The 21,359-nt window shown below is 45.6% G+C and overlaps 1 protein-coding gene across 4 annotated transcripts in view; it reads left to right on the top strand.

The window, feature by feature from the left end:
* SLC12A6 (solute carrier family 12 member 6) overlaps positions 1-21,359 on the top strand; it is an 830,972-nt gene that overhangs the window by 354,455 nt on the left and 455,158 nt on the right. For all 4 annotated transcript variants that reach the window (XM_069238301.1, XM_069238300.1, XM_069238303.1 and 1 more), the window contains one exon: positions 106-194. In XM_069238301.1, coding sequence (XP_069094402.1) covers positions 106-194 — 89 coding nt within the window. The remainder of the gene's footprint in view (positions 1-105; positions 195-21,359) is intronic.

Raw genomic sequence — 21,359 nt, 5'->3', positions numbered from 1 at the left:
TCTGCGTCTGCAGGGGAACACACATGGCTGAATGTGGCAGTTTTGAAATTCTGTGTTTTCCTTTCTCAGGTCCTCATTGTTTCCGTTTTTTCTTTTCTTTTGCAGAAGACCCTCCCAGAAAGGATTCTGGGTTATATCTCAACAACTTTGATAATGGAGACGAGTCCTATGACCGGAACCTGGCGCTGTTTGAGGTGAGCTGGCCAGTACAAGTTTATATGTTGGGACAGATGGGGACAGAGGTGTACCTAGTAGTGCACACTTTTTTAGATCTGCCATCTGAGATTCTCAATTCCAGACATATCTGCCAGACCATTCTGCATCCACACAGGAGACTCCTTTACCCGTTGTTAATATTTCCCTACTTCAAGCCCTCTATAGCACCGTGTGCAGGAACATTGCTCACATCTACTTAATGTTCTTCAAACCTAAGTAACTTCTGCACACAAAAAAACACGCTCCATAAACCATAAATTCAGATTAGCCAAGAGTACTTATTTGTGGTGCTCATTCATAGCGTGATGGACATCCTGCCCTAGCCAAGATTCCGCTTTAGAAAAATGGCACCTACCTATACCCAACAAATTTTAGCATCATATTATGTGTGCATTAGCTTCAGCGATCGCAGCTCTATAGTTCTGGTTGAGCTTCTATTGCTAATAATTTCGACACAGGTAACACATCTGTCTAAAATTTGGATCCCATTAGAACATCCAGCTACTTTTTGGTATGTCAGGTGTTACAATGGGGAGAGACTAGGTAACAACAGGGTAAGCAGGCGTTAAAAAAGAAGCGTTTTTTTCTGTAGTTCAGTGGTTCCCAACCTATGGTCTGGAGATCCCTGGGGGTCCGCGAAGCCTCCCCAGGGGGTCTGTGACTGCTTAGAAAATGTAATATTATTAACAGACTAATAAAGTGTTAATAAATAAAGTGGCTAAATCTACAAATGAACATTTTAAAACTACTGTAAATCTAAAGGAATGTGAAACTGGAGGCTACAAATTCAGCTGATATCCTCAGATTGATTCGTGGGAGCAGTGCAGGTGCATCAAACCGAAAATAGTAATGAAGATGTGTGGCTTCAAATAAATTTAGAAAAGCTCCAACCTGCCTATTAAAATTCTTATATTTTTATCTATATTTGTTAGCAAATTAAAATGTGTTTTCATTTGTGTATGTGCTTGATGGAATGCTTGTTTCTGTTATGTCTGTGTATTGTTTTGCAATTCAAATCATCAACAATGTTTAGGCCCCTGCTTCCAGTAATGACTGAGTGGGGGTATCCATTTTCCAATAACGGTACAATTAGGGTCCCTGGGTTCAAGTAATGATATAGTGGTGTTCCACAGAAGGCAAAAGGTTGAGAACCACTGCTGTAGGTGTAGGAAAGTACCCTCTTTCTTGGCATGGTTACCCCCAATTTCTGCCTGTTGTCAGTATGTTTGACTCTGTCTACTGGGCTTCTGCTAACCAGGATCCCAGTAGCTTTGCTCTCTCTGCTAAATTGTACCCTTTTATTCACACAATTGACATACTGGTCTCCCCCCCATGTAAGTCCCTAGTATATGGTACCTTGGTACCCAGGTCATTGGGGATCCAGGGGGATCCCTATGGGCTGCAGCAGTTATTCTGCCACAAGTAGGTAGCCCATGCAAAGGGTTCTGCAGGCCTGCCATTGCAGTCTGCATGAACGGGGTGCACACTCCCGTTTTCACTACAGGTCACTGTAAGTCACCCCTATAGTAGGGCCTCTCAGCCCAGAAGGCAGGGTGCAGGTACCTGTGTTTGAGGACACCCCTGCACTAGCAGAGGTACCCCCACAAACTCCAGCCCCATTTTACTGGACTTCGTGAGTGCTGGGGCGCCATTTTATATGTGTACTGAACATAGGTCACTACCTATGTCCAGCTACATAATGATAGCTCCGAACCTGGGCATGTTTGGTATCAAACATGTCGAAATCATACCCCAATGCGGTTGCAAGTATTGGAAGTATGATTCCATGCACTCTGGAGGCTCATTAGAGGACCCCCAGCATTGCTATCACCTGTCTTACAGGGTTTTCTGGGCAGTCCAGCTGCTGCTAAACCTCAGACAGGTTTCTGCCCTCTTGCAGCTTGATCTGATCAAGCCCAGGGAGGCAGAACAAAGGATTTCCTTTGAGAGAGGAGGCAACATCCTCTCCCTTTGGAAATAGGTGTGACTGGCTTGGGAGGGTACCTCCCCCATCCACTGGTTTGCTTTGAAGGGCACATTTGGTGCCCTCCATGTATAAACCAGTCCACACCTGTTCAGGCCCCCCCCCAGTCCCTGCTGTGGCACGAAGCTGGACAATAGAGAGGGGAGTGATCACACCCCTGTCCATCAGAGCTCCTCCAAAGGGTCCCTGGTTTCTGCCATCTTGATTCCAAGGTTGCCAGGGAACTCTGCGAGCATATGAGTGGCCAGGCAGGTGACATCAGAGGCACTCTCTGATGGGTAGTTACCTGATTAGGTAACCAAGCCCCCTCTTTGAGCTATATAGGGTCTTCCTCTGGGGTGGGTCCTCAGATTCGTCTTGCTAGACTCCAGCAGGACTCCACTGCAACCTCCACTTCGACTTCTGGCTACTGGAACTGCGTCTTGACCCTCCAGGAACCAACATCGCTGTTATCTTAGAAGAAAACACTTCTGCAACTTTGTTTCTCCGGCTCCTGCCAGCTTTGCAACATTTCCCTGGCCGTGCATCCTCAGAAGACTGCAACTCTTTAGCCTGCACAAGAAGAAGGAGGAATCTCCCTTGGGGTGAAGGCATCACTCCCCTGTATCCGCAGGTAGCTGGCTGCAACGACGACTGGCTGTGTGGGTCTCCCCTCATCCTGAGTGGCGTGGATCCTGCATCACGGGTGGTGGTCCGGCGTGGTCCCCTTAGTCCCCTCTCCCAGCTGCTGCACTGTGGTTATGGTAAGTCCTTTCCACTCCACGCAAGACAGTATCCCCGTGCGCTGTGTCCGTTGCAGCTGCCAAGGCTTGTTTGCTTCACCTCCAAGAAGAACTTCAGGCAACATGTACCTCCAGGCCCCAGCACTCCCTCCTGCAATGCCGGGGCCTCTGTGTGGTCCTCCTGCTACATGGGTGCATCTTCTGTGGCGCTGCGTGGGCTGCTTCAGCAACATCTGTGTCCCTGTCCTGTGGGACACCTGTAGGTGCTGCCTCTGCTCCTGTGGGCCTTCTGCAACGCAGAGGGTCCCCAGTGACTCCCTCTTCTGGGTAGAGTCCTCCTGGATCTTGCTGGTCCCTGGAAGCACCTCTTTTCCTCCATACGCGAGTTTGCTTTTGCCAAGGCTTATTGGTGGAAATCCTTAAGCAACACCCATCTGCAATCCAGCTTCCAGCGTGGGACACCTTTTGCACTCTTCAGGAGCTCTTCACCGGCTTCTGGGCTGCAGTGCTGATCCGTCTTCCTTCTTCGTCGACCAACTCCAATGGGTACCTCTGGGTGGGTAGTATCTCCTACTCCTCCTGGACTCCACAGACACTTCTGGACTTGGTCCCCTCTCTCCACAAGTCTGCCTCTTCGATAATCCACTGCTGGTTACTTTCAGTCTGTTCTGGGTGTCTTCTTTTTCTTCTTTTCCTCCTTTGGGGTGGTTTTGGGGAAATCCAGTGTTTTACTCCTGCATTCCTGGTCGCTGGGGGGTACTGTATTACCTACCTGTGTGGTTTCCTAGTACTCCCAGCTCCCCTCTACACGATTTTCTTACATAGGTGGGGGCGTGCGTCGCATTCCACTTTCTTAGTATATGGTTTGGGCTCCTCTAAGGCCAATATTGCTTATTGCTATTTTGCACTGTTTGCTAACCTTTTTATGTCTCTTACTGTTTATTAGTGTGTATATACATATATAGTGTAATTACTTATCTCCTAGTATTTTCTGATACTGTGTGTCAAAAATAAATTACCTCTATTTTTGTACAATCAAGTCTTTTCTTTCTTGCGTGTAAGTGCTGTGTGACTGTAGTGGTACTGCATGAGCTTTGCATGTCTCCTAGATAAGCCTTGGCTGCTCATCCACAGCTACCTCTAGAAAGCCTGTCTTCTAGACACTGCCTATACTAAGAGCAGATACCTGGGCCTGGTATAAGGTGTAAGTACCATAGGTACCCACCACACACCAGGCCAGCTTCCTTCAGTGGGTCAACTAGGAATGTATGCTCTTCAGGGGTTGCATTAAACTTGGTATAAAACAAAACTTTTGCTTTGTTTTTTCGTGGTTTGTTTATAAATGTTAAAAAAAATAATTTTTTGAGATTTTGAAGTTATAAAAGCAGACTTCTAAGACTTAATTTAGATGTGTTCCTTGATTTACTTGTAACATTGTCCGCCTTTGACAAAACAGTATGAAAATTGCTAGACGCTTAGCATGTTTACTTTGTTTTTTTGTAACAAAAAGTTTAATGCAGATCAGAAATGCGGCCACTGTTTGTCAAAGGTGCCCAAAATTGTGAAGGCAGTTACCACGTCAAGCCCAGCTCTGTATCCCAAGTTTGTGCATGTAAGTCGCAAGGGAAAGTTAAGAGTTTAACAGGGTTTCGGGGTGTTAAAAAAAGCCCTTGCCAATAATACTGCTTTTAGGTTCAGCACAAAGCTGGGGTCTCAAGCCTTTGGCAGATGAAGGGTTGGGGGGGACAAAGTTAGCAGCATTTAACCAACCTTCATGAAATGTAGTTGATATTTGTCAAGTTAAATCCAGTGTTGGCGACACAGAATTTCATGCAGACGTGTCAAGGTGGTCACACACACACACACACACACCCACCCCCACCCCCACCCCCACCCCCACTGACCTTATGCAACTGGTTGAGTAACATGGGAGCCTGTAGCAAAAGCACACTACGCATTGCCAAACGCACCTGCAGCCAAAACTCACTATGTATGGCTGCCATGTGCACTGGTGTTGGTCATAGCCTGAAGTCAACCCAAACTACGCACTGCCCAAGGATGCTAGTCTTGTGAGGATGGGTTCATGACCTGCCCAAAGGCTGTGAACAGCTGGGATTGGGCGCACAAATTTTGGAGTCTGGAGAGGCTGGGCACAAGGCCTGGTTGTAGGCCAGTTCTGTATCCAGCTTCTGTTGCATATGGTTTGAGACCATCTGCAGTGGGGTGGCTGTTAAGGAGGTTAAGCAGCTTCTGCTGGGCATGGCCAAATGCTGTGCACAGTGGAGATAAGTGTAAGGTAAGATTTCCTCTGTTCATGACACATGAACATGTGTTCAAACAAACCTCAGAAATTCACTTTAAAACCACAGCTAAAGTGTATGTATGGCTTGGAAATGAAGCAGAAAACTTATTGAAAATGTTCAGTTATGATTAGGCACGCACAGTATAACTTGTGCCACCTCCATGAAAACACCGATGTTACCAAAACCCCTCAAGGGCGCTACTGGGCCATGTTACAGGGTTGCCGTTCCTCTTATAGAGAGAGATCACAAGGTCTAGTTTAAAGTCTGCAAGAGTAAGCCTGTAGTTAGCATTAACTTTCAGTTACCATTGAATTTTCCTTTATATTTGCTGTATTTTGACATGCCTGCATAAAACCTGGCATATAATTAACACAGTAAACTGCATTTGGTCATGCCAAGCCTCCGGCGTAGGTATCTGGAGAGAAAAGTTAAATGGGGGAATCAAAAAAGTGTTTTCCATTATGGGTTCCATAGGTATATTTGCTCTCTGTTACAGTAAAAATTGCTGAATAGAATTGCATCAAACTTGCACTCTAGAACTTTACTCTGCGTGTTTTGGTGGATCTGCACAAAATGTAAGTTACTAGAATTGTACTCAACTTGTTCGTTTATTATCTAAGTTTCATGCATATTTGTAAGATGAGCCCAACATTATTAATAAATGAAAGATATTTTGAACCTTTTGCCCTATTAACTTTGCCTTAGTGCCAGCAGTACACTATGAAGTCACTCCATCCAGCTTTGAAGCTGGTGTGGCTGAGGCTGGGTGCAAAACCTGGGCACTCCACATAGCCAAAAGTCTTACACGTTTAGTTTGCCTGGGATGGGTGAATGCAGGGCCTAGCGCAATCATACCTCCCCTCACCTTACACTCCCTATTGCACTCCTCACACTTTCACCTCTGAATGGACTGCATAGATTTGCTACTTTGGGATTCTGGGCTCTGATGTTGCCATCCTGTCTGGATGGGCCTCACAGGCCTACCCTCACCGGCCTACAGCTCTGGTCTCTGGGGTTCTTGTAGGGTATGGTCAGGATAGCAACACCTCTGGTACTGTGTGAGTCCATTCCATATACCTACTACTGAGGATTATGTGATTACTCAATAGGACATCCATACCTCTGTCTCTGGGTAGACTACAATGGTTTCTGTAGCTAGTTGGGGAATTATTCCCCAATATTGAATCTTTCATAGATTTAAGTGCCTGAATATTTCCTGCCGTTGTCATGGTGGGAGTCCCACGGTTGCAGTACTATGCAAACATTAATAGAATAGAAAAAGCAATTTACACTGTTAGTAGTTCACTTTGTTCTAATATACCTAATCAGATGAAAGACCCTGAACCCTTCTTCTCCTGCAGAGCCACCAGACCTCAAGATTTCTAACCGCATATCGTGTGTGAGGGAGTATCCCCGAGCTCTGCTCAGTTGTTCCAGTTTCTGAACTTTTGACCTTTGCCTTCTCTAAGGAAAGAGAACATACATTCTACAGCCACAGCCTGTGAGGTACTGTTTCTTTCCTTTAGTATTTGGGCACCATGTCAGAGGGATCCAAAAAAGGTTTTTCAGACCATGTAGGTCCTGTGGAAAGCTAAGACTACTTTCAGAGGACCCTCAAAAGGATTGTCTCTACTGTATACATCCTAAGCATAAACCCATGGACTGAAAACATTACAGAGCGATTTCTGCTAAAACATTTGAGGACAGGGAAGCCAGGCTGCTCCTATTGCTCCAGAAGAAAAAATCCAGATCAGGATCTGGTTCAGATGAGGAAAAGGGTCTAAGTCGCTCTCTAGCTGAGCAAAAGCAATGAGGATTCTACCTTATGTGAAAAATACTCCAAAAGAGTTAAGGCTACTGGAAAAACATCTGGGTCTGTGAAATCAGTGTCTGAAGGCTCATCGTCAGTTTCTTCTCAGAAGAAACCTTGCACTTCTTCCTCTGTACCTGTCACTCCTCTCACAGAAGCATCATCATCGAAAATTAGACCGTCGACACACCCATCGTCGACAGTCGGTCCACAAGAAGATCGTCAGCAGTGCAATCCCTTTCGCTTCCAGTCACAGTGTTGACACTGACTTCAACAACGTCCGCGATGATGACTGCTTCATTGATGAAAGTGGTGACTACCACCTCGTCGTCGATGGTGACTTTTAAGTCTCCAGTGTCAATATCAGCATCAGTGTTCATAACCATAAGAAATAGCACACCCTATTTGTCAACTCTGTCGTTGACTAGCCCGTCGTCGGGACAGAAGAGAGCTGCGCTTTTGTCTCCCAACCAAATGTCACCAAGTAAAGTGTCCCCATTACCCCCAGCCTGCCTTCTTAACACTGAGGAATCAGGAGAGGAGGAACTTTTCAGTCCAGCTCATAGCCCGTCACAGCTGAGAGTAAAGTGTCAGGAAGTGGATGAGGAGAAAGGCCCTACCATAGACACTTCCACCTACTTGGCAGAAGACTACTCGTTTACTACTCACCAGCAGGCTGCGTCTCATAGGTCTGACTCTTTCCAAGAAAACTATCCTTAGGAAAAACACTGAGTCGCTTGAGAATATACTCTCTTAGTGCCTGTTTTCTTGGTCACTGACTTGAGGCATATTCTTAAAGATTACTGTAAGCACTTCCCTTAAGCAAATAAGCTGTAACTACTTGACTGGGTCTTGCAGGGGCTCCCGGCATGTCACCTTTATCCAAGAGTCCAGCACCTGTTCCCACACGAGCGGAGGAAATTACCACCTATCGCCATAAAAGACCAACCTGAAGAAGGGGAATTAATTCAGGACCCAATTGCACCAGGTCAAAATTGGGATGATTATATTGTTCCTTCGTCACCCTCGCATGTACCAGCAAGTTCTCCTCCTGAAGACATCGGAGACTTTCACAAATTACTGGCATGTGCTTCTAAAAGATTGACCTACCTCTCCCTGTAAAGCAGACCAAATGTTTGTGTGGTTTTAAAGAATCTGGCAAAAAATCAATCCGCTCCATTCCCATTATCAACTATATGTGGGAAGAAGGCCTTAAACTTATGAAGACCCCAGCATTGGTCACTGCAGCTACTCCTAGACTGGATAAAAAATATACAGCTCCGGATAATGCCCCAGTCTTCTTGTGAGGTCATCCGCAATTCGATTCCTTAGTCATGCAGGCTGCCCAGCGACGCTCCAGAAATCAGTCTGCCCCCTGTTCAGGACTACCAGACAAGGAAGGCAGGAGGCTAAACAACATAAGCAAACATTTATGATGGATACTACTACCTGTGGATTCCTCACCTTGTGAATTCTCCCAATGCGCCAGCATTCGATGGAAAATCTTTGTCCCAGCTCTCCACGTTGACTAAGACGTCACAATTGAACGGCTTTGCACGCGACTCCGTCTGACGTCACCGTGACAATAAGAGGTCCTTGCTGACGTCAGTTCCCTTGTTTCCGTGCCTTCGACACAAACAGTTTTCTCCTAGCTCTAGTTACTGTTTCAAAGGTGTCCTTTTTGTCTCTGGTTACAATGTCTCCTCCTAGAAAGTTGGGGTTTAAACCTTGTCGGAAGTGCGGAGTCGCATGTCGGTTACGGACCCTCACAATGACTGCCTTTGGTGCCTAAGTTCGGAGTATGACGTGGAGGAGTGTGTGTCCTGCCAAAGCATGAATCCGAAGGTGCTGAAGGAGAGAGAAGCCAAACTCTTTCTGGCTAAGGTGAAGAAAAGGGCACAGAAGTCATCACAGATCGTCTTCACATACTTCTTCAAAGAAGCATAAGAAGCGGCGCCAACACAACTCTCGGCGTCATTCGATTAGAGGTCGTTCATGATCCAGGTCTCCATCTAGACGGCGACATGGGAGGTTAGTCCTACGGTGACTCCACAGCCTCAAAGCCCTCAGGTTTCTCCGGCGCCATCGGTCTTCGAGGTGGTTGCACCCCAAGAGAGTCCTCGCTTCTTGCCTGGGGTGCAGAATTCTGATGCCCAACTAGTGCAAGTGCCACAGGATGATCAGCGGTATCCTGCTTTCCCTGCTCCGGGAGCGGATTTTTGAATGCCATGTTCAACATGTTGAATGCTATGGCCCCTGATGGTGCACCGGCTGGTCCCACTGGTCCTTTTGCATTCTCATTGGGCTCTCCGGCCCCTTATAAGTCAGCGCCGTTCATGCCTTTTTACCCGGCTGAGGATGCCGGTTCAACGCAGATAACTTCATCTCATAGATCTGCGTCGTCGATTACATCGCCTTTTTAGGCTTGCGACGCCAATGATGTGGCCTCATACACAGTCGACGCCGATGACGGAATCTCAGGTGTCCATGGTGCCGACGGGATCGGCTCTGGATGAATCCGGATTGGATCACAGTGTGTCTCCTTCTTCTCCTGGTCCGCGTCTATCGGTCCTGAAGCCGTTGTCATCGACGTTGGCTAACTCAGTGTCGACGCCGAGATTGGAGGCCAGGTTGAGGTCGCAGAGAAGAGCACTGAGGCTCTTAGAAGAGCAATAGTACCAAAGACAGCTGCTAGAAGGAGAGATTGCTGAGTCCTTGGGGAATTATCAGGGCCTAGACTCAGCCAGTGGGCTGGGCACTTCCCCAGAATGGGGTATTTCATCTCCAGGGGAGTTTACAGAGGACGCGGCCTCTTTGCATGCCGTGGTCAGGAAGGCAGCACATTTTTTGGACCTTCCGTTCCTGGCTGCTGAGGTTAAAACAAATATTTTGACCGAGGTCCTGCATCCTTCTTCGGCTTCAGCAGAACCCTTTCTTCCATTTAATGATGCTCTTATGGAGCCTATATTGGAGATTTGGAGGAAGTCATTGTCATCGCCAGCTGTGAACAGATCTGTTGCAAGACGGTATAGGGTGGCTCCGGGAGATCTTGGATTTTTATCAAAGCATCCAACTCTGGAGAGTTTAGTAGTCCAGGCCTCATGTTCAGCATGTTCTGCACGAGGCTCCTTCCCTGTTATTTCTTTGGAAAGAGAGTCCAAGAGGATGGAGCAGTCAGCCAAAAATACTTTTTCATCCTGCAGTATGGCCCTGAAAGCGGTAAATGCTACCTGTGTGTTAGGGAGATATGTACATGCCCTGATGGACGTGGCTAAAACTGTAGTTCCAGACTTACTGTAGGATATGCAGGGGCAGTTTGGTGAGCTCCTGTCAGACGCTCAAGCTGCGGCTAAGCAGATTATCCAGTCTGGTCTGGATTCTACAGACACAGTGGCCAAGGCGATGGGTACCTCAATCGCTACCAGGAGGCATGCATGGTTGAGGTCTTCTGGCTTTTCTTCAGATGTCGAGACCACTCTATTGGACCTGCCTTTCGATGGAGAAAAGCTGTTTGGAGCCAAAGCTTACTCTGCCTTAGAGCGCTTCAAGGACAGTAGGGCCACAGTGAAGCCTTTGGGTCTGCAGGCTTCCACTACTACCCCTTTCAGGTCCTTTCCGAGGTTCAGGGGGTTTGGGCGTGGAGCCGTTTATCGTGGGAGATCCTAGTCCACAGTCCAACAGCCTGCCAGCCTCCCATATAGATCCTTTAGTGGGTGGGGGAGGGTTCGGACAAGAGGGGACACCCATCAGCACTCTGCATCATCCTCTTCCTCTGGGGGACAACAATGGAAGCAGTTCTAGTTTTCTACCCATTTTGAGTCACACTTCTCCTGTAGGGGGAAGATTACGACTTTTTTTCCGCGAGTGGGAGTTAGCCACATCAGACTCCTGGCTTCTAAATATTGTGAGGAAAGTATATGCCCTTCCTTTTCAGGAGTTTCCCCCTCCCATCCCTCCCCGTCCTTCGTTTTGTTCAGAAGACCATCTCCTGTTGTTGCAGCAGGAGATTCAAATCCTGTTATCAAAAGGCACAGTGGAGTTGGTTCCAGAGCAGGAAAGGGGTCAAGGTTGTTATTCAAGATATTTCCTGATCCCCAAGAAGGATGGTTGATTGAGACCTATTCTTGATCTGAGAATATTGAATTGGTTCCTCAAGCAGGAGCAATTTAAGATGCGGACTCTAACGGAAGTGCTTCTGGCATTGAACAAAGAGGATTGGATGGTGTCTGTCGACTTGCAGGATGCTTTCTTTCATATCCCTATTCTCAGGTCGCACAGGAAGTATCTCCAGTTTGTGGCGGGTCGCAACACTACCAGTTTGTGGTCCTTCAGTTTGGTCTTACTTCGGCGCCTCGAGTCTTCACGAAGGTGATGGTGGTGGTTGCAGCAAGTCTCGGGAGGAAGGGAATATCGGTATTCCCTTACCTGGACGATTGGTTGAGCAAAGCCAAGTCTCCAGAGGTCGTGCTGCATCACTTGCAAATGACAACTCAGTTGTTGTTCAGTCTGAGCTTTTCGATAAACGTGCCCAAGTCTCACCTGGAGCCCTCCCAGCGCCTCCTGTTCACAGGGGCATTACTGGATACAACATTGAATCAGGCCTATCCTCCGCCTCAGCGGATTCAGGACATTGAGGTGTTGATTCCAATGTTTCAAAATGGAGCAGTTGTTCCTGTCCTCAAGGTCCTGCGCCTGCTCTTTCTGTTCGCTTCTTGCATTCTGTTGGTCACTCATACACCCTGGCACATGAGGGCTCTTCAGTGGTGCCTCCGCAGACTGTAGTTTCGACACAAAGGGGATCTCGAGGAGTCGATAACGTTCTCCAGAGACACTGCAGTGGATCTACGATGGTGGGCTGTGGACAGTAACCTTTCCCAAGGAAGGCCGTTTTCACTACCGACTCCAGTGGCTACGGTCATAACGGATGCTTCCACTCTAGGGCTGGGAGCTCATCTGGGGGACCTGGAGATCAAAGGTCTTTGGTCTCCAGTGCAACAGACTTTTCATATCAATCTGTTACAATTGCAGGCGATACGTCTGGCTCTTAAGGCCTTCCTCCCGTCCCTTCACAGTCAGTCAATTCAAGTCTTGAGAGACAATACTACCGTGATGTGGTACATCAACAAGCAGGGAGGAGTGGGGTCGTACCTTCTCTGCAGAGAGGCTCTGTGGCTCTGGTCCTGGGCCCAGGACAATTGGATTTGCTTGGTAGCAAATCATCTGGCCGGAGTTCTCAACGTACGTGCCGACAGTGTCAGTCTGCATTTCTCGGCCATCACGAATGGCGTCTTCATCTAGATCAGGTCCTTCACATCTTTCGGATGTGGGGTTTTCCGCAGATAGACCTATTTGCCACTCTTGAGAACGCGCACTGCCCGTCGTTCTGTAGCCTTCAGTATCTGGTGCAAGGAGCTTTGGGGGACGCGTTTCAGATGTCTTGGTGCAACCAGTTGCTTTATACATTTGCCCCCCGTACCCTTGATTCCTTGGGTTCTGAGGAAGATTCGCCAAGATCGGCCTCAAGTCATTGTAATAGCTCTGAATTGGCCGAGAAGGGTGTGGTACACGGACCTTCTCCAACTCACTGTGCCCTCCGCTCTGTCTCTCTCTCAGGGCAGGCCTCCTTTCGCAGTCGCAGGGGCACCTCAGAGAGCGGTACTGCTTTGGGACTCTATTCATAAGGTGAGGAATCCACAGGTAGTTCGATCCATCAGAAGAACAAGTTACTTACCTTCGGTAATGCTTTTTCTGGTGGATACATTAGCTACCCGTGGATTCCTTACAGTCCCACTTGCCTCCTCGTTGCCTGTCTAGTCATACCAGGACTTTTGTATTACAAATGTATATATGTTTTGATTAATTTCTATATAAATAATTGTTGTACTGATGTTACATCAGTATGGTTATATGTATGTATTTATTTGAGCTATTGTTAGGTCGGTTTTCACCTGTTCACCTCAAAGGCACTTAAAAAATGGGTGAAACTGACATCAGCACGCCTGCGAGGACCTCTTATTGCTACAGTGATGTCAGACGGAGTCGCGTGCAGAGCCGTGCATTTGTGACGTCGACGTGGAGAGGTGGGAAGAAGATTTTCCATCGAATGCTGGCGCATTGGGAGAATTCATAAGGTGAGGAATCCACAGATAGCTAATGTATCCACCAGAAAAAGTGTTATCCAAGGTAAGTAACTTGTTCTTTTGTTTTTTACATTTGGGCCGTGAGTGCTTGGCTAACTCTCAAAATCGTCCCACTTGGAATGGTGAGGGCTGCACCTTTTGGACTTTGGGACGCTGCCACGTAGAAAAATCCACAGGACCTCAACACATCTGAAAACTAGACATCTGGTGAGTCCAGGGTGGTGTGCTTCACATGCACCCCACACCATTTTCTTACCCACAATACCTTGCAAACCTTCAACTTTGCTGGAAATCACACATTTTTCCCAAATTTCCCAGAGCTGGGAAGAAGATTTTCCGTTGAATGCTGACGCATTGGGAGAATTCATAAGGTGAGGAATCCACGGGTAGCTAGTGTATCCAGCCGAAAAAGCGTTACCGAAGGTAAGTAACTTGTTCTTTGCAGCAATAACAGCTACATCCATCAGGACGTCAAATGTGCTGGCCATTCTAGGTCGCCACAGCCGTCAAATGTGGTCTGATTTATGTGACTTCTTGGAGTTCCTACCAGAAGACAAGAAAAAGGAAGCAAGGGACATTTTGCAAGAAGAGGCTAGAGCTTTGTCTGAAATTCTAGACATTGCCATGGTCATCTAATCAACCACATTTAGACAGATGGCAGGGCTGGCTAAAAGCGACCTCGTTCCATCCTGAAGAACAATCCAAAATTCTGGCTATGCCCTTCGTTGGGTAGAACTTACTCGAAAAACATGTGGACAACGCTCTGCAGGCCATCAAAGCAGATACGGATACTGCATGCTCCCTAGGGACGCTCCAGCAACGCCATTTTCAGCCCTTTCATGGAGGTAGTGGAAGAGGACAATAAGGACAAAGGTCTTCCTCTAAGCCCTACAAATATCAGCCACATTCAGAACATGGATGTTGACTGCTGTACACAAGGCAACAATCTCACGGGGCCTCTACCACTTCTGTGTACACAAGTGCAAAGACTCCCCCCCCCCAGCTGGAGAAAAATCCCAAGGCACCACTAGAAGAGGGTGACAGTTTTCGGGTTCCTGTCACCTTTCAACCCCAGGACCAACCCTTGAGCCACTAGCTTTCCATCTTCTACGATCAATGGGAGATCATCTCTTCAGACAAATGGGTGTTAGACATCATCCATCATGGTCATTATCTGGAATTTGTTTAAAAAAAACTCCCAATCATCCTCCTCCCAAGAGAACGCATCGAAATCTCTCTCTCTTAAAGCAGAAGATATCTCTACTTCTATCAGAGGGAGCTATAGAGGAAGTTCCTTTAGAGCAGTGCGGCAAGGGTTTCTATTCAAACTTCTTTCTCTTCAGGAAAAGGTCCCGGAAATGGGGACAGGTCATGAACCTCTGGCAGCTTAACAAGAATATAAATAAACAGTCATTCAGAATGCCACAAGTGTAAGAACTCCTGTTGCTGGTGAACAAAGGGGTTTTCATGACGTCTCTTGATCTCTTAGATGCATTCTTCCACATTCTCATTCATGCAAAGCATTGACGATTCTTGAGGTTTGAGATGGCAGGATGCCACTATCAATTCAAGGTTCTTGTGTTTGTCATGAGATCAGCTCCCAGGGTCTTGACCAAGTGTTTGGTACCCGTGGTTGCCTTCTTAAGAAGATGGGGACACCAGGTATTCTACTACCTGGATGACTGGTTGATCAAGTGTCCCGCGTTTTTTTCTGCGAAAGAATCCACCATGGCCTGTCAGCAGCTCTTTCAGACTCTGGGGCTGAAATTGTACTCAGAAAAATCCTCCATGATAACATCCCAATCGCTGGTATTTATAGGATTTATTCTGGACACCAGAGTCGCCAAATCTTACCCAACCTCAGAAATAGTTTTAACAAAAATAATAATAAAGATGGCCACATCCCTTGCAAAAAGAAAGTCAGTTTAAGTAAGAATTTTCAAATCAATGCTGGGAATGCTAATGTCATGCATTCCATTTATACCAAACTGTCGTCTGCACATAAGGCCCTTGCAGGAACAATTAGATGCACAGTACAGGTGCGCAGTTCGTTCGACAACATCACCCCTACGATGAAGCAAACTGTGTCATGGTGGGGAAAAGAAGTAAACATTTCTCCCGATCTCTCTTTTGAGACAACTCAACTATGGCTTATAATGACAATGAATACTTCCCTAGAAGGTTGGGGGCCTTATCTTAAGGAGTTGTAAATCCATGTTAAATGGTCTGTTGAAGAATCTCAGATGCACATCAGTCTCCTAGAACTCAGGGCTGTATTTCTGGGGCTGCAGTCGTTCCTGTCCAGAATTCGCAATTCCTCAGTCCTGACAGAACGGACAATACCATCACCATGTTCTATCTCGCCAAGTAAGGGAAAACGAGATCAGAAAGCCTCTCCTCTCAGGCCCAGTATATATGGAAGTGGTTACTGATACATGGCATCTCTCTGCCAGCCAAACATGCTCCAGGTGTAAACAGTGTATGGACGGACTCTCTAAACAGGACAACTAGTCAATGCCATGAATGGGAAATGAATCAGACACAGTTTTGAGATCTACCAAAAGTGATGTACCCCAAATCTGGCCCTTTTTGCAGTTCTATCTAAAAACAAATGCAGACTGTTCACAAGAAAGTTCCCTTAGGGAGGGTCCTGGGGGAAATGCCTTTCAGATACAATGAACAGGAATGCTAACCTAGACGTTTCCATCCTTTCTTCTCATTCTCAGGGTGATGTGCAAGATGAAGGAGTTATGCAATCTCATTGTCATAACCCCGACATGGCTGAGGCAATATTGGTACAAAGAGTTGCTCCTCCTGTCATTATGTCCACACATCCAATTTTAACCGGTAGAGAACCTGATTTGCATGAGAAACAACCAGGTCTTGCATCCTCAAATAAAATCTCTTAACTTGTCAGCATTTCACCTCACAGCAATTAATTTGGATCTCTGAGTATACCAGTGGAATGCAAGTCTATTCTGGAACAGTCACATGCTTTTTCCACACATAAGGCTTATGTAGCGAAATGGAAGAGATTCTCCTGCTGGTGTATTAAAGAATAATAGGAACCTATTTCTTTCTGCTCCAGAACAGCTATTGCTATACCTTCTTCCCCTGGCAAAGTCAGGCTTTGCCCACTACTCTATAAAAGCGCATTTGACAGCGATTTCCAGATTTGCAGAAAAACGGGTGATATCTCGCTGTGGTCCACTAGACTTGTGAAAGAATTCATGAAGGGCTTATTCAGAGCCTTCCCACCAATAAAACGTCCATCAATGTCCTGGCAGCTGAATATCGTTCTTTTCCAACTCATTAGAGGGCAATTTGAGCCAATCCATAATGCATATATGAAGTATGTCTCATGGAAGACAGCCCTACTATTGGCTCTCACGTCAGCGAGAAGGGTCCGGGAAATCCAAGCCTATATGATCACAGAGCCTTTACTACAGTTCAGAGAAGATAAGGTGTTCTTCATACCCAACCCCAAGTTCATCCCTAAGGTTCCGACTTCTTTCCACTTGAATGAACCTATTGTTCTCTCAACCTATTTTAAGAACCCTTCTAATTATGCGGAAAGAGCTCTTCATTCTCGGGCGTCAAACATTGCTTGAAATTCTATATTCACAAAACAAAAGGAAATTGGATCAGCTTCTCATTTATTTTGCTCCACCCAGGAAGGGTTACACACTGTCAAAAAGCAGCATAGCATGTTGGGTATCTGCAGTAATTGCATTTTGCATTAATGTTGCTGCACATTCAACCAGAAAGATGGCTACATCGACTGCCTAGTTTCCCAGGGTATCACTTCCTGACATTTGCAAAGCGACAACATGATCGAATGGGCATACTTTCGCCAAACATTATTGTTTGGATGCAGCATGGAAAGCAGTTGTTGTGGTTGGACAGGCAGTATAGTGGCACCTCTTTCATTAAGGCACAGATTGTTTTTCTTTCATTATTGTATTGCAATCTTTTTCAAATAATGTATTGTTATTGGTCTGCCACCACTGTTCTGTTTAATTGGGTCAATTTCTCCTGGTGGTTCAGATCTTACTTGCTTAGTACCTTTTTAGAGAGTGGTTTCGCCTAATTCTCTATCATTTATTCTTTGCTTACTGCTAACTTCTCGGATTCAAGCATGTGAAACTATGAACAATTTAATACTGGAGAAAAAAAGTTTCTTATCTGTACACTGTGGTTCTCCAGTATTGATATCTTTCATAGATTCACATGCGACCCGCCCATCTCCTGGTATTTGGCTCACTACCTCTGTACCTCATAGATATATCTTATTACATGTGTGCTCGAAATCTGAGGTTTGGTGGCTCTGCAGGGGAAGAGTGGTTTAGGGCCTTGCCTATGATTGGCTGGAGTTTGGGTCTGTTATAACAATGTGAATTGGTTAACCATGTCAATAGCTTTTTTTCTATTCTGTTAATGTACTTACATAGTACTGCTTGTTTTGAATACCGTGGGACCTCCACCATGATGGCGGTGAAGATACCAGTGCTAGAGAACCACAGTGTACAGGTAAGTAACTTGTTTTTAGCAAAAGTAGCGACCAACAGTGCACTTTACCTAAAGGGTTTTTATAGTACCCAAACATAATCTGTATTTCTGTGCCCTATCCCTATCACCTCCACCCCCCCACCGTTTTCACGCAACACACGCATCTCAACCAGCAAGGCCAGCAACCACAGAGACTACAATACCTACAAAATATCACAAAGAAATGAGAACTACCAAGCTTAATTTTTGCCTTCCTTCTCACTAGCCAAGATCATCTCTGCCCTCTGACTCATGTTGCAATCCTGTAACTTATCCTGACAGCAGTTCTACCCATACTGCTTTTGCCCCTAACCTTCCATCCGTCAACTTTTTTTTAAACATTTCCTCCCAATAGCATACTGGTTACTGTCATCCATATCCCCACTTTTATCTTAACTTTCCCAATCCCTCCACCTTGCCTCATCTCATACCCTATCCACCCCCTTCACCCAATAGTTAACCTTCAGCCAACACATGCTACTACTAAATATACAGAAAACCACAGACTGATGGTTTTCCACTTCTACCCCTGAGAAGTACTCCTGCTGTAGTGGTTGTCGCATAAGAAATAGACCAGCCGGAGACAAATCTAACCTCATTTCTTCTCTTGAACATCCAGCATCCTCAAACTATCCTATTCTAATATTAATATCTTCTCTCGTTCCTACTCGCACACATCCTGCTACAATGAGTAACTATTGTACCTCTCGTACTACTAAAATTACTGTTAATCCGTACAACCCCTCCAACCCCCCAATTTGATCCCTTTCAAACTCAAATATCTTTTGCCGGAGACTGACACCCAGGACACCAGCCAAAACAACATAGTAACAACCTCTGTAATAATATCTGTCATAATCCAACATATCACTAGTAAAGGAATAGTATTACTCTAAGGACCTCTCAGACATGCAGTACATCAAACAATAATGGAAGGGCCTCCATGGCCACTGCCAGCCCCTACAATCTCCAAAGGTTACCACAAAGGAACCATTCAGAAAATTACCTGAAACAGCACTTAAAAGGTTGCATGTCAATCTATGCTCCTTTGAGGCACACTCAAATCAGCAGACTCGTTTGCCAGCTTCAGCTGATTCCCTGGATACCCAACACCGAGCTCATACCGCCTACAGCCTTTACATCAAAACAAAATATCAGCACAAGCAAAACAAGCAGGAATAACAAGATTATCTGGTTACCCAAATAAATCTTCGTAAGGTTTCATCAGCACTAGATCCTGCTAAGTGACTTCAGGCTGAACCTGAGCTTTACTTCAAATACTTGAACGGGAATTGAAGTTCCAGTCATTCTTTTGGAAGTTAATGCTAATGGATACCTCACACTGTACAGAATCTGACCAAATGGGTGCAGATAAGGACCAGCTGTTTAAAGAATCTCTTCTAACAACTATCATGATCAAACATCATGCATCGCCAGCCTGCAGATCCTTACTTAGGGCCTGATTACGACGTTGACGGATGGGATACTCTCACAAATGTGACGGATATCCTGCCTGCCGGTTTACAAGTTCCATAGGATATAATACAGGGAGTGCAGAATTATTAGGCAAATGAGTATTTTGACCACATCATCCTCTATATGATGTTTTCTTACTCCAAGCTGTATAGGCTCGAAAGCCTACTACCAATTAAGCATATTAGGTGATGTGCATCTCTGTAATGAGAAGGGGTGTGGTCTAATGACATCAACACCCTATATCAGGTGTGCATAATTATTAGGCAACTTCCTTTCCTTTGGCAAAATGGGTCAAAAGAAGGACTTGACAGGCTCAGAAAAGTCAAAAATAGTGAGATATCTTGCAGAGGGATGCAGCACTCTTAAAATTGCAAAGCTTCTGAAGCGTGATCATCGAACAATCAAGCGTTTCATTCAAAATAGTCAACAGGGTCGCAAGAAGCGTGTGGAAAAACCAAGGCGCAAAATAACTGCCCATGAACTGAGAAAAGTCAAGCGTGCAGCTGCCACGATGCCACTTGCCACCAGTTTGGCCATATTTCAGAGCTGCAACATCACTGGAGTGCCCAAAAGCACAAGGTGTGCAATACTCAGAGACATGGCCAAGGTAAGAAAGGCTGAAAGACGACCACCACTGAACAAGACACACAAGCTGAAACGTCAAGACTGGGCCAAGAAATATCTCAAGACTGATTTTTCTAAGGTTTTATGGACTGATGAAATGAGAGTGAGTCTTGATGGGCCAGATGGATGGGCCCGTGGCTGAATTGGTAAAGGGCAGAGAGCTCCAGTCCGACTCAGAAGCCAGCAAGGTGGAGGTGGAGTACTGGTTTGGGCTGGTATCATCAAAGATGAGCTTGTGGGGCCTTTTCGGGTTGAGGATGGAGTCAAGCTCAACTCCCAGTCCTACTGCCAGTTCCTGGAAGACACCTTCTTCAAGCAGTGGTACAGGAAGAAGTCTACATCCTTCAAGAAAAACATGATTTTCATGCAGGACAATGCTTCATCACACGCGTCCAAGTACTCCACAGCGTGGCTGGCAAGAAAGGGTATAAAAGAAGGAAATCTAATGACATGGCCTCCTTGTTCACCCGATCTGAACCCCATTGAGAACCTGTGGTCCATCATCAAATGTGAGATTTACAAGGAGGGAAAACAGTACACCTCTCTGAACAGTGTCTGGGAGGCTGTGGTTGCTGCTGCACGCAATGTTGATGGTGAACAGATCAAAACACTGACAGAATCCATGGATGGCAGGCTTTTGAGTGTCCTTGCAAAGAAAGGTGGCTATATTGGTCACTGATTTGTTTTTGTTTTGTTTTTGAATGTCAGAAATGTATATTTGTGAATGTTGAGATGTTATATTGGTTTCACTGGTAATAATAAATAATTGAAATGGGTATATATATTTTTTTTGTTAAGTTGCCTAATAATTATGCACAGTAATAGTCACCTGCACACACAGATATCCCCCTAACATAGCTAAAACTAAAAACAAACTAAAAACTACTTCCAAAAATATTCAGCTTTGATATTAATGAGTTTTTTGGGTTCATTGAGAACATGGTTGTTGTTCAATAATAAAATTAATCCTCAAAAATACAACTTGCCTAATAATTCTGCACTCCCTGTAGAGCTTGTAATACAGCGGAGGGGATATCCCATCCGCCAAGGTTGTAATCAGGCCCTTAGTCACTGTGCCGCACTTCTGACCTTCATCACCTCTTTTCTTCTAATCTGCCTACTACTTCTGTATATTAAAAAGTCTGCGGACATTCTCCTGGACTTCATACGGAATGTTAAACTTGACTACCCTAATTTATGTGTCCTAAGCAGTTTCAACACTCGAGTTGACAACCCAGAACACCAAACAGCAACCAGCTCAATAACATGATAGCTCTTAGGTACCAACAGATTGTCACTTGTGCTTGACATGATGCATGCTATATATTCTGTCATATTTGCACCTCAGCACCTAATTTAGGCCAATAAAATGCAGCCCGACACCTGGAGTGATCGCCATGTCAACTAATTCAACTTAACCTTCCCAGTAGCACAAACACTTAACATTTCCCTTAATAAACCATTGAAGCATTTCAACATTTCCAGGCAGAATCTTGACCATTGGTGTCTGTAATCTGTTCTATCACTGGTCCATGT

The sequence above is a fragment of the Pleurodeles waltl genome, chromosome 6 (genome assembly GCF_031143425.1).
Source record: "Pleurodeles waltl isolate 20211129_DDA chromosome 6, aPleWal1.hap1.20221129, whole genome shotgun sequence".
Lineage (NCBI taxonomy): Eukaryota > Metazoa > Chordata > Amphibia > Caudata > Salamandridae > Pleurodeles > Pleurodeles waltl.
This window is presented reverse-complemented; position numbering and strand designations above follow the sequence as displayed.